The sequence below is a fragment of the Salmo trutta genome, chromosome 3, assembly GCF_901001165.1.
Source record: "Salmo trutta chromosome 3, fSalTru1.1, whole genome shotgun sequence".
Taxonomy (NCBI): Eukaryota; Metazoa; Chordata; class Actinopteri; order Salmoniformes; family Salmonidae; genus Salmo; species Salmo trutta.
Genome location: NC_042959.1, coordinates 67,613,414 through 67,626,321, shown reverse-complemented (window position 1 = coordinate 67,626,321; position 12,908 = coordinate 67,613,414). Strand labels below are relative to the sequence as shown.

At 48.2% G+C, this 12,908-nt stretch overlaps 1 protein-coding gene across 1 annotated transcript in view; it reads right to left on the bottom strand.

Annotated features, from left to right (window-relative positions):
* Window positions 1–12,687, bottom strand: part of LOC115185199 (serine/threonine-protein kinase ULK4-like) — a 121,388-nt gene extending 108,701 nt beyond the window's left edge. Inside the window, exons 1-2 of the mRNA XM_029745708.1 lie at window positions 12,641–12,687; window positions 498–603 (exon numbers count right to left, since the gene is read on the bottom strand). Coding sequence (XP_029601568.1) covers window positions 498–603; window positions 12,641–12,646 — 112 coding nt within the window. The 5' untranslated portion in view covers window positions 12,647–12,687. The remainder of the gene's footprint in view (window positions 1–497; window positions 604–12,640) is intronic.
* Window positions 12,688–12,908: the final 221 nt, after the last annotated feature.

Sequence of the window (12,908 nt, the reverse complement as noted above, 5' to 3'; positions counted from 1 at the left end):
CACGGCTTAAGGCACCAGCCGAAGGTAAAGGGGTGGCGTTACTGGCATGGAAACACACTCCAGTAACTGAAAACACAGGAGAGGAATCAACACAGGCTGTTTTGTACCTGTGTATGATTGTCTTTGTCAATGATGGAGAAACTGTTGGGTGTTGTATTACACACAGTGCTGCATTAACCCATCAAAGACATGTGTTTATGTCAGTCACCGTCCCTTGCTGATAGAGAGGTTGGAGGTCTGAGTCCTCACTTTACATTTTAGTCATTTACCAGACGCTCTGATCCAGAGAGACTTACAGTAGTGAGTGCATACATTTTCATACTGGTCCCCTGTGGAAATTGAACCCACAACCCTGGCATTGCGAGCGCCATGTTCTACCAACTGAGTCACACGGGACCATATGGGACTTGTGCACGGTGTTCTTTGTAAATGAGGCGGAAACTGTTATGCCTAGATACAGTACAATGCATTCATTAGTGTGAGGCAGTGCACCGTACCTTGTTGGTAGAAGGGTTGTAGGTCCACGTCTTTCTGTCCAGTCAGGTTGCTGAGGAGAGCCATGGCCTTCTGCATGGTTCCACCCAGGATATTGTCCTGGTGCTCCTGGAGAGAACACAACATGGAATAAACATACAGGAGAAATGAATAGGGGGCGAGGGAAAGGAAGGGCAAAAACCCATGGAAGCGCACAGTCTTTCAGGGCAATCCTCAAATATTGAGAGCCTTAGGGATGGATTTGAGCAAATCTGCCTCAGCAATGCTTCTGCAGTACTCTTGTTTTCACAACTACTGTCCCCTGCACCCACAGTACGTCTTATTCTGAAAACTGAAGCATACAGTAGGTAACATTCTGCATTTGTATTGACCACATTATCATCTGCTGCTTACATTATCCCTTTCTCCTTCACAGGGTCTAGATACACCTGTGTGTGCCATCTTAAGGGCCTAGTTGGGGACAGGGAGGAGGGAGATGGAGGAGGTTGGGGAGAGGGAGGAGGGAGATGGAGGAGGTTGGGGAGAGGGAGGAGGGAGATGGAGGAAGTTGGGGAGAGGGAGGAGGGAGATGGAGGAGGTTGGGGAGAGGGAGGAGGGGGAGGGAGATGGAGGGGTTGGGGAGAGGGAGGAGGGAGATGGAGGAAGTTGGGGAGAGGGAGGAGGGAGATGGAGGAGGTTGGGGAGAGGGAGATGGAGGAGGTTGGGGAGAGGGATGGAGGAGGTTGGAGAGGGAGATGGAGGAGGTTGGGAGAGGGAGATGGAGGAGGTTGGGGAGAGGGAGATGGAGGAAGTTGGGGGGAGGGAGATGAGGAGTTGGGGAGAGGGAGGAGGGAGATGGAGGAAGTTGGGGAGAGGGAGAGGAGATGGAGGAGGTTGGGGAGAGGAGGAGGATGGGGAGAGGGAGGAGGGAGATGGAGGAGGTTGGGGAGAGGGAGATGGGAGGAGGTTGGGGAGAGGGAGGAGGGAGATGGAGGAGGGAGATGGAGGAAGTTGGGGAGAGGGAGGAGGGAGATGGAGGAGGTTGGGGAGAGGGAGATGGAGGAGGTTGGGGAGAGGGAGATGGAGGAGGTTGGGGAGAGGGAGGAGGGAGATGGAGGAGGTTGGGGAGAGGGAGGAGGGAGATGGAGGAGGTTGGGGAGAGGGGAGGAGGGAGATGGAGGAGGTTGGGGAGAGGGAGGAGGGAGATGGAGGAAGTTGGGGAGAGGGAGGAGGGAGATGGAGGAGGTTGGGGAGATGGAGGAGGTTGGGGAGAGGGAGGAGGGAGATGGAGGAGGTTGGGGAGAGGGAGATGGAGGAGGTTGGGGAGAGGGAGGAGGGAGATGGAGGAGGTTGGGGAGAAGGAGGAGGGAGATGGAGGAGGGAGATGGAGGAGGTTGGGGAGAGGGAGATGGAGGAGGTTGGGGAGAGGGAGATGGAGGAGGTTGGGGAGAGGGAGATGGAGGAAGTTGGGGAGAGGGAGATGGAGGAAGTTGGGGAGAGGGAGGAGGGAGATCGAGGAGGTTGGGGAGAGGGAGGAGGGAGATGGAGGAGGTTGGGGAGATGGAGGAGGTTGGGGAGAGGGAGGAGGGAGATGGAGGAGGTTGGGGAGAGGGAGATGGAGGAGGTTGGGGAGAGGGAGATGGAGGAGGTTGGGGAGAGGGAGATGGAGGAGGTTGGGGAGAGGGAGATGGAGGAAGTTGGGGAGAGGGAGATGGAGGAAGTTGGGGAGAGGGAGGAGGGAGATGGAGGAAGTTGGGGAGAGGGAGGAGGGAGATGGAGGAGGTTGGGGAGAGGGAGAAGGAGGAGGTTGGGGAGAGGGAGATGGAGGAGGTTGGGGAGAGGGAGGAGGAGATGGAGGAGGTTGGGGAGAGGGAGGAGGGAGATGGAGGAGGTTGGGGAGAGGGAGGAGGGAGATGGAGGAGGTTGGGGAGAGGGAGGAGGGAGATGGGGAGGTTGGGGAGAGGGAGGAGGGAGATGGGGAGGTTGGGGAGAGGGAGGAGGGAGACGGGGGAGCTTGGGGTGATGGAGGAGGTGGAGATTACTTTGGGATGTGGGGGAGGATGAGCCTTGGTGAAGGTTGTGTAATTATCTGTTGAGCAGGGTGCAGGGGGTGAGCCTTGGTGAAGCTTGTGTGATTATCTGGTGAGCAGGGTGCAGGGAATGAGCCTTGGCGAAGGTTGTGTAATTATCTGGTGAGCAGGGTGCAGGGGATGAGCCTTGGTGAAGGTTGTGTAATTATCTGGTGAGCAGGGTGTAGGGGATGAGCCTTGGCGAAGGTTGTGTAATTATCTGGTGAGCAGGGTGCAGGGGATGAGCCTTGGTGAAGGTTGTGTAATTACCTGGTGAGCAGGGTGCAGGGGATGAGTCTTGGTGAAGTTGTATAATTATCTGGTGAGCAGGGTGCAGGGAATGAGCCTTGGTGAAGGTTGTGTAATTATCTGGTGAGCAGGGTGCAGGGGATGAGCCTTGGTGAAGGTTGTGTAATTATCTGGTGAGCAGTGTGCAGGGCATGAGCCTTGGTGAAGGTTGTGTAATTATCTGGTGAGCAGGGTGCAGGGGATGAGCCTTGGTGAAGGTTGTGTAATTATCTGGTGAGCAGGGTGCAGGGGATGAGCCTTGGTGAAGGTTGTGTAATTATCTGGTGAGCAGGGTGCAGGGGATGAGCCTTGGTGAAGGTTGTGTAATTATCTGGTGAGCAGGGTACAGGGGATGAGCCTTGGTGGATGTTGTGTAATTATCTGGTGAGCAGTGTGTAGGGGATGAGCCTTGGTGAAGGTTGTGTAATTATCTGGTGAGCAGTGTGTAGGGGATGAGCCTTGGTGAAGGTTGTGTAATTATCTGGTGAGCAGGGTGCAGGGGATGAGCCTTGGTGAAGGTTGTGTAATTATCTGGTGAGCGGGGTGCAGGGGATGAGCCTTGGTGAAGGTTGTGTAATTATCTGGTGAGCGGGGTGCAGGGGATGAGCCTTGGTGAAGGTTGTGTAATTATCTGGTGAGCGGGGTGCAGGGGATGAGCCTTGGTGAAGGTTGTGTAATTATCTGGTGAGCGGGGTGCAGGGGATGAGCCTTGGTGAAGGTTGTGTAATTATCTGGTGAGCAGTGTGCAGGGGATGAGCCTTGGTGAAGGTTGTGTAATTATCTGGTGAGCAGGGTGCAGGGGATGAGCCTTGGTGAAGGTTGTGTAATTATCTGGTGAGCAGGGTACAGAGGATGAGCCTTGGTGGATGTTGTGTAATTATCTGGTGAGCAGTGTGTAGGGGATGAGCCTTGGTGAAGGTTGTGTAATTATCTGGTGAGCAGGGTGCAGGGGATGAGCCTTGGTGAAGGTTGTGTAATTATCTGGTGAGCGGGGTGCAGGGGATGAGCCTTGGTGAAGGTTGTGTAATTATCTGGTGAGCAGTGTGCAGGGGATGAGCCTTGGTGAAGGTTGTGTAATTATCTGGTGAGCAGGGTGCAGGGGATGAGCCTTGGTGAAGGTTGTGTAATTATCTGGTGAGCAGGGTGCAGGGGATGAGCCTTGGTGAAGGTTGTGTAATTATCTGGTGAGCAGGGTACAGGGGATGAGCCTTGGTGGATGTTGTGTAATTATCTGGTGAGCAGTGTGTAGGGGATGAGCCTTGGTGAAGGTTGTGTAATTATCTGGTGAGCAGTGTGTAGGGGATGAGCCTTGGTGAAGGTTGTGTAATTATCTGGTGAGCAGGGTGCAGGGGATGAGCCTTGGTGAAGGTTGTGTAATTATCTGGTGAGCGGGGTGCAGGGGATGAGCCTTGGTGAAGGTTGTGTAATTATCTGGTGAGCGGGGTGCAGGGGATGAGCCTTGGTGAAGGTTGTGTAATTATCTGGTGAGCGGGGTGCAGGGGATGAGCCTTGGTGAAGGTTGTGTAATTATCTGGTGAGCGGGGTGCAGGGGATGAGCCTTGGTGAAGGTTGTGTAATTATCTGGTGAGCAGGGTGCAGGGGATGAGCCTTGGTGAAGGTTGTGTAATTATCTGGTGAGCAGGGTGCAGGGGATGAGCCTTGGTGAAGGTTGTGTAATTATCTGGTGAGCAGGGTACAGAGGATGAGCCTTGGTGGATGTTGTGTAATTATCTGGTGAGCAGTGTGTAGGGGATGAGCCTTGGTGAAGGTTGTGTAATTATCTGGTGAGCAGGGTGCAGGGGATGAGCCTTGGTGAAGGTTGTGTAATTATCTGGTGAGCGGGGTGCAGGGGATGAGCCTTGGTGAAGGTTGTGTAATTATCTGGTGAGCAGGGTGCAGGGGATGAGCCTTGGTGAAGGTTGTGTAATTATCTGGTGAGCAGGGTGCAGGGGATGAGCCTTGGTGAAGGTTGTGTAATTATCTGGTGAGCAGGGTACAGAGGATGAGCCTTGGTGGATGTGTGTAATTATCTGGTGAGCAGTGTGTAGGGGATGAGCCTTGGTGAAGGTTGTGTAATTATCTGGTGAGCAGGGTGCAGGGGATGAGCCTTGGTGAAGGTTGTGTAATTATCTGGTGAGCGGGGTGCAGGGGATGAGCCTTGGTGAAGGTTGTGTAATTATCTGGTGAGCAGTGTGCAGGGGATGAGCCTTGGTGAAGGTTGTGTAATTATCTGGTGAGCGGGGTGCAGGGGATGAGCCTTGGTGAAGGTTGTGTAATTATCTGGTGAGCGGGGTGCAGGGGATGAGCCTTGGTGAAAGTTGTGTAATTATCTGGTGAACAGGGTGCAGGGGATGAGCCTTGGTGAAGGTTGTGTAATTATCTGGTGAGCAGGGTGCAGGGTATGAGCCTTGGTGAAGGTTGTGTAATTATCTGGTGAGCAGTGTGCAGGGGATGAGCCTTGGTGAAGGTTGTGTAATTATCTGGTGAGCAGGGTGCAGGGGATGAGCCTTGGTGAAGGTTGTGTAATTATCTGGTGAGCAGTGTGCAGGGGATGAGCCTTGGTGAAGGTTGTGTAATTATCTGGTGAGCAGGGTGCAGGGGATGAGCCTTGGTGAAGGTTGTGTAATTATCTGGTGAGCAGGGTGCGGCGGGGGGATTAGGAACATAATAAGTAGGTCGGCAATGAAGGCCTGAGCTAGGATGTCTGGTGCTGTAGATCTAGGCCAGAGTGAAAACACACACACACACACACACACACACACACACACACACAGAGAGAAAATCAATGCAGCCATAATTAGGGCCCAGACAATGTTTGTTCAAGGGGCTTCCACAGTTTACAGGCTGACAGGAAGGCAGAGAGAGAAGCACAGAGTTGGGCCATTAGCTCAGGGATTCTCCTCAGTCTCCTGGATAAGTTAGCCATGGAATCTCAAGGCCCAGAACCATCGCTTTTCCACCTGATTTCTCTGCTAGGCCACTTGAGAAGAGCAGGGGTCATGCAGATATCAACAGCCCTTAAAGAAGAGATACATGTGTGGGCCTAGACCTAAACCCTGATGGGCTCAAATGATTGACTCACTACTTCCAATAAACAGTTTGTTTAACAAAAAGGTTGGTTTGATTTGATAGGGATGAATAGGGAGACACATGGAGGAGAAACGTATATGGCTGTATGGCTGCGTCATTTCTGACGGATGATACAGTTGAATCCAAAAGTGGGAGATAGAAACATACTGAAAAAATAAGAACGGAAAGAAAAACGACTTTTTAATCGCCTCCCGAAAAAGCATGTCCTCATTTCTGTATCTTATCAGATGTGTAATGGAATTGTGCTGTCTGCCTGCAGCTTGACTTGATCTCTCATCTATAATGCTAACTTCAGATCTCATCATCACAATACCAAACACACCAGTGGCTGCCTCTGTCCTCACACAGTCTGAACCAACAATCACTTCCGTTCTCAACTCAACGTATGTCTCTCTGTGTTGGTTTACATGGAACTAGACTGGAGCCTCACTATCACAGGCACGATCCCAGATCCTCAAGCTCCTATGTAGCTGCTTGGCTGTCTCTTCTGAACTAACTTCAACCCTGTGTGTGTGTGTGTGTGTGTGTGTGTGTGTGTGTGTGTGTCTTTGCGAGGGGATAAGCAGGTGATGAATTTCTGTTGACTGCAAGGATAATGGATTAAAAAAGGATTCTTCTTCTTCTTCTGTATGTCCTACAGTGTAAAACAAGCTCTGAAAAGCAGCTTTGCAGTACAACAAAAGGCAGTGTTTATGTCTGCTATTTGGCTTTCTTTCAAGCTGTAATTTGGTCTCCAGATCAATATTTGTCGCAATGCAGACTTTTCTTCTGTGCTGTTAATGAGAATGGCAGAGGGGAGCACGACTATTCAACTAATACCAGCAACAGCAATGTTGCAATCAGAGCTAGCTGTATAAACCTCTGATTCTATTAGATTCTCTTTTCTCTCTTAGAGCTCACAAACTCATACAGAGTCCACTGACTGTACATTCCTACCTACCTTCCCCCCACACACAGGCAAAATGGATTTTCTTCCAATTAGATTTACACTGTCAGATGACATCAAATTGAATATGGGGCAGAGGCACTACAATCAGGGGAAGGGAGAGATAAAGCCATCCTGCAACAGTGAGGGGGTCCACTCCACCGAACATCTTCGTTCATTTACTTCTATACCAACATTAACCTTTAAAACAAAGCTGTAAAAATAGAGACATTTGAGGAGTCTCACGTCTCAAGCATTCTCCTTAACACAATCAATCATGATCATCCGTAAAAGACCATGATGCATTGCAGCATCCACAACAAACTAGGCGTGAGCTTCAGTCTCCAGACATTAGATTCAGGATATCAGGGAAGGAGGGCTAGAGCCTAGCAGTGTTACTTGGGGTTCTTGTTGTAACCAGAGTCAAGCTCCCTAAACACTTGCTTTAAGGATCAGTCTGCTGATGTTGGACCAAACTCAATCAATGCCACTGTCAATCACCACTGGCTTCCTCGCCACACTCATTAGTGATGTGCATTAGGGCTCCGTCCGCGGACCACTTTCATGCCGTCTCTGGCCCGAATCAATGTCAGTCCGTGAAACTGCTGAACTGGCCTTAAAAGTAAATAAGTGGACAGCCATTACTACTGCAGTCTGCACTAACTGTGTCGCGAAAAGGCAATTTGATACGATTCCGACCTAACCCGCATATCAGCTTCCATTGGATTGGAGAAGGCAAGCCATTGCGGTTCAGAGTAAAGTTAAAAGGTATGGTATGCATCCCAAAAGTGCACCCTATTCCATATGTAGTGCACTACTTTTGACCAGGGCCCATAGGTCAAAAGTAGTGCACCATATAGGGAATAGGCTTCCATTTGGTACACTCACTACACACACATGGTGACTACAGTCAAGCGAGAGTGAGAAGAGCTGATTTAATCCTGTCACTATGTATCTGTAAAGCCTGTAATGGACTGGCCATAGTGTATGTCCTGTAGGTGTAAGAACTAGGCACTATATGAATGGTGAACCCTCCAGCGGTGGAGAGGAGAGGAGGATTACAGTGTGTGATAGAGTCCAGACTGGGTCTATATTGGATAGAGCAGTGGTTAAGTGGTTGACCTGCATGACACAGATCGGCTGGTAATGCACACTAAATGGCTCTCCTTCCTGTATGGCTGCGTATGTAACACTGCATTGTATTGTGTTAAACTGTGTGGATGGAGGCTTTTCTAACACATTCCAGAACTTATTCGTTGAATCACAAATTCAGAACATTAGGTCCTCTAAAGGTAATGATGACATGCATGTGAGAAAGTCTACATACGTCCTAGTTGGTACTATCATGGTTACGCCTGACCTATACCTCCAAAACATAGAAGAAGAGACACGTGGAAAGCAACACAGCTAAACCTCCAAAACATAGAAGAAGAGACCGTGGAAAGCAACACAACTACAAAACATAAAAGAAGAGACCTGTGGAAAGCAACCCAACTATACCTCCAAAACATAGAAGAAGAGACACGTGGAAAGCAACACAGCTAAACCTCCAAAACATAGAAGAAGAGACCGAGGAAAGCAACACAACTACAAAACATAAAAGAAGAGACCTGTGGAAAGCAACACAACAATACCTCCAAAACATAGAAGAAGAAAGCAACACAACAATACTTCCAAAACATAGAAGAGACCCGTGGAAAGCAACACAACAATACCTCCAAAACATAGAAGGAGACACCCGTGGAAAGCAACCCAACTATACCTCCAAAACATAGAAGAAGAGACCTGTGGAAAGCAACACAACAATACCTCCAAAACATAGAAGAGACCCGTGGAAAGCAACACAACAATACCTCCAAAACATAGAAGAGACCCGTGGAAAGCAACACAGCTATACCTCCAAAACATAGAAGAGACCCGTGGAAAGCAACACAGCTATACCTCCAAAACATAGAAGAAGAGACCCGTGGAAAGCAACACAGCTATAACTCCAAAACACAGAAGAAGAGACACGTGGAAAGCAACACAGCTATACCTCCAAAACACAGAAGAGACCTGTGGAAAGCAACACAGCTATACCTCCAAAACATAGAAGAAGAGACCTGTGGAAAGCAACACAGCTATACCTCCAAAACACAGAAGAGACCCGTGGAAAGCAACACAGCTATACCTCCAAAACACAGAAGAGACGTGTGGAAAGCAACACAGCTATACCTCCAAAACATAGAAGAGACCTGTGGAAAGCAACACAGCTATACCTCCAAAACATAGAAGAAGAGACCTGTGGAAAGCAACACAACAATACCTCCAAAACATAGAAGAAGAGACCCGTGGAAAGCAACCCAACTATACCTCCAAAACATAGAAGAAGAGACCTGTGGAAAGCAACACAGCTATACCTCCAAAACATAGAAGAAGAGACCCGTGGAAAGCAACACAGCTATACCTCCAAAACACAGAAGAGACCTGTGGAAAGCAACACAGCTATACCTCCAAAACATAGAAGAGACCTGTGGAAAGCAACACAGCTATACCTCCAAAACATAGAAGAAGAGACCTGTGGAAAGCAACACAGCTATACCTCCAAAACATAGAAGAAGAGACCCATGGAAAGCAAAAAAACAATACTTCCAAAACATAGAAGAAGGGATCCGTGGAAAGCAACACAACTATACCTCCAAAACATAGAAGAAGAGACCTGTGGAAAGCAACACAGCTATACCTCCAAAACATAGAAGAAGAGACCTGTGGAAAGCAACACAACAATACCGCCAAAACATAGAAGAAGAGACCTGTGGAAAGCAACACAGCTATACCTCCAAAACATAGAAGAAGAGACCCGTGGAAAGCAACACAACTATACCTCCAAAACATAGAAGAAGAGACCTGTGGAAAGCAACACAACTATATCTCCAAAACACAGGAGAAGAGACACGTGGAAAGCAACACAACTATACCTCCAAAACATAGAAGAAGAGACCCGTGGAAAGCAACCCAACTATACCTCCAAAACATAGAAGAAGAGACCCGTGGAAAGCAACACAGCAATACCTCCAAAACATAGAAGAAGAGACTCGTGGAAAGCAACCCAACTATACCTCCAAAACATAGAAGAAGAGACCCGTGGAAAGCAACACAGCTATACCTCCAAAACATAGAAGAGACCCGTGGAAAGCAACACAGCTACACCTCCAAAACATAGAAGAAGGGATCCGTGGAAAGCAACACAACTATACCTCCAAAACATAGAAGAAGAGACACGTGGAAAGCAACACAGCTATACCTCCAAAACATAGAAGAGACCTGGAAAGCACACAGCTATACCTCCAAAACATAGAAGAAGAGACCCGTGGAAAGCAACCCAACTATACCTCCAAAACATAGAAGAAGAGACCCGTGGAAAGCAACCCAACTATACCTCCAAAACATAGAAGAAGAGACCTGTGGAAAGCAACACAACAATACCGCCAAAACATAGAAGAAGAGACCTGTGGAAAGCAACACAGCTATACCTCCAAAACATAGAAGAAGAGACCCGTGGAAAGCAACAACTATACCTCCAAAACATAGAAGAAGAGACCGTGGAAAGCAACACAGCTATACCTCCAAAACATAGAAGAGACCCGTGGAAAGCAACACAAGCTATACCTCCAAAACATAGAAGAAGAGACCCGTGGAAAGCAACACAGCTATACCTCCAAAACATAGAAAAAGAGACCCGAGGAAAGCAACACAGCTATACCTCCAAAACATAGAAGAAGAGACCGTGGAAAGCAACACAGCTATACCTCCAAAACAAGAAGAGACCCGTGGAAAGCAACACAACTAACTCCAAACATAGAAGAAGAGACCGTGGAAAGCAACACAGCTATACCTCCAAAATAGAAGAAGAGACCCGAGGAAAGCAACACAGCTATACCTCCAAAACATAGAAGAGACCTGTGGAAAGCAACACAACTATACCTCCAAAACATAGAAGAAGAGACACGTGGAAAGCAACACAGCTATACCTCCAAAACATAGAAGAGACCCGTGGAAAGCAACACAGCTATACCTCCAAAACATAGAAGAAGAGACCCGTGGAAAGCAACACAACAATCTCCAAAACATAGAAGAAGAGACCCGAGGAAAGCAACACAGCTATACCTCCAAAACATAGAAGAGACCCGTGGAAAGCAACACAGCTATACCTCCAAAACACAGAAGAGACCCGTGGAAAGCAACACACTATACCTCCAAAACATAGAAGAGACCCGTGGAAAGCAACACAGCTATACCTCCAAAACATAGAAGAGACCCGAGGAAAGCAACACAGCTATACCTCCAAAACATAGAAGAGACCCGTGGAAAGCAACCAACTATACCTCCAAAACATAGAAGAAGAGACCGTGGAAAGCAACACAGCTATACCTCCAAAACATAGAAGAAGAGACCGTGGAAAGCAACACACTATACCTCCAAAACATAGAAGAAGAGACCCGTGGAAAGCAACACAGCTATACCTCCAAAACATAGAAGAGACCCGTGGAAAGCAACACAGCTATACCTCCAAAAATAGAAGAGACACGTGGAAAGCAACACAACTATACCTCCAAAACATAGAAGAAGAGACCCGTGGAAAGCAACACAGCTATACCTCCAAAACATAGAAGAAGAGACCCGTGGAAAGCAACACAACTATACCTCCAAAACATAGAAGAAGAGACCCGTGGAAAGCAACACAGCTATACCTCCAAAACATAGAAGAAGAGACCGTGGAAAGCAACACAGCTATACCTCCAAAACGTAGAAGAAGAGACCTGTGGAAGCAGCACACACTATACCTCCAAACATAGAAGAAGAGACCCGTGGAAAGCAACACAACAATACCTCCAAAACATAGAAGAAGAAAGCAACACAAAACGTGAAGACAATCAACCTAACAGCTAACTGATTCCGTCTGTGTGATGTTTCTCAAAGTGTTCTTACATGCAGTGGCAACTTGTCTGAGAAGTCACCCAAGCGATAAGTTCATTAAAGAGTGCAGAGCAGTTACTGGCGGATTGAGGTCAAGGGGGAATTGGCTGTTTACTGGAAATAAGCGTTCTGGTCTGATGAATATGTAACCTGTTGTAGGAGCTGGGGAACGAAGAGGACCACTTCATATTCTCACTCCATTAAGCACAGCCCCTCAAAAGGCTGTTCCGTCTCTCCGTCACTCAATTACACAATGTACTGTGATGGGTCACCACCGCACAGCACTCATTAGCATAATAAATCAATAAAGAACCCTGGCAAACGAGCACTGCTGGTGCAAAAGGGGCTCGGCCTGAAATGACAGAGAGAGAGAGAAGTAGGCAGGCAGTGGGATGGGGTGGATGGGAGGCGTTTTTACGAGCTAAAATGTCTGGCCCAGCAGAATTCCCCCACATAACAGCCTTTGAATTATGTTCCAATAGCCCAAAGTCTTCTCCACCCAATGGGACTCATATATTTTCATGACAGAGGATAAAAAAGCGAGGTGGGGGAGGAAGGTGGTTTGTAATATGGCTTTCATCCTAACATTCCTTTCCACTAGTTTCCACCTCGGGCCGTCTGAAAGACGGAGAGAGACACAGACTGAGTAGAGTGGAGGTGGGAATTTGACAAACCACTTATATTTTTAGGAGATAGCTTTTTTCTTGAGCCTGGAAATGAAAAGTAGGGCAGGCAACACAAGTGATAAATAAAATCGCACACCAAAGCAGTTTCCTGGAACACAAGATTTTAGTATAGAGAAAAAAAAGCTGCATTTTAAGTGGGGCTCTTAACTTACCGCCATGACTTGAAAGACAACAGGTAGGATCCTGCTGTCTCTGATCAGGCTGTGGAGGAGGGAGAGAGAGAGGAGAGGGAAAAAGAGAGAGATAGAAAGATGGAGAGAGAGGGGGGAGAGAGAAGAGAGAGAGACAAAGAGAGAGAAGAGAGTGAGAGAAACACAGAGGCAGGTTTAGGTACCTTCATAGCACAGAGAGACGTTTCATCTTCATTAGGGTCCATGCATTGCCTCTGAATCTGAGGCCTACTGAACGTATGGGAGTATT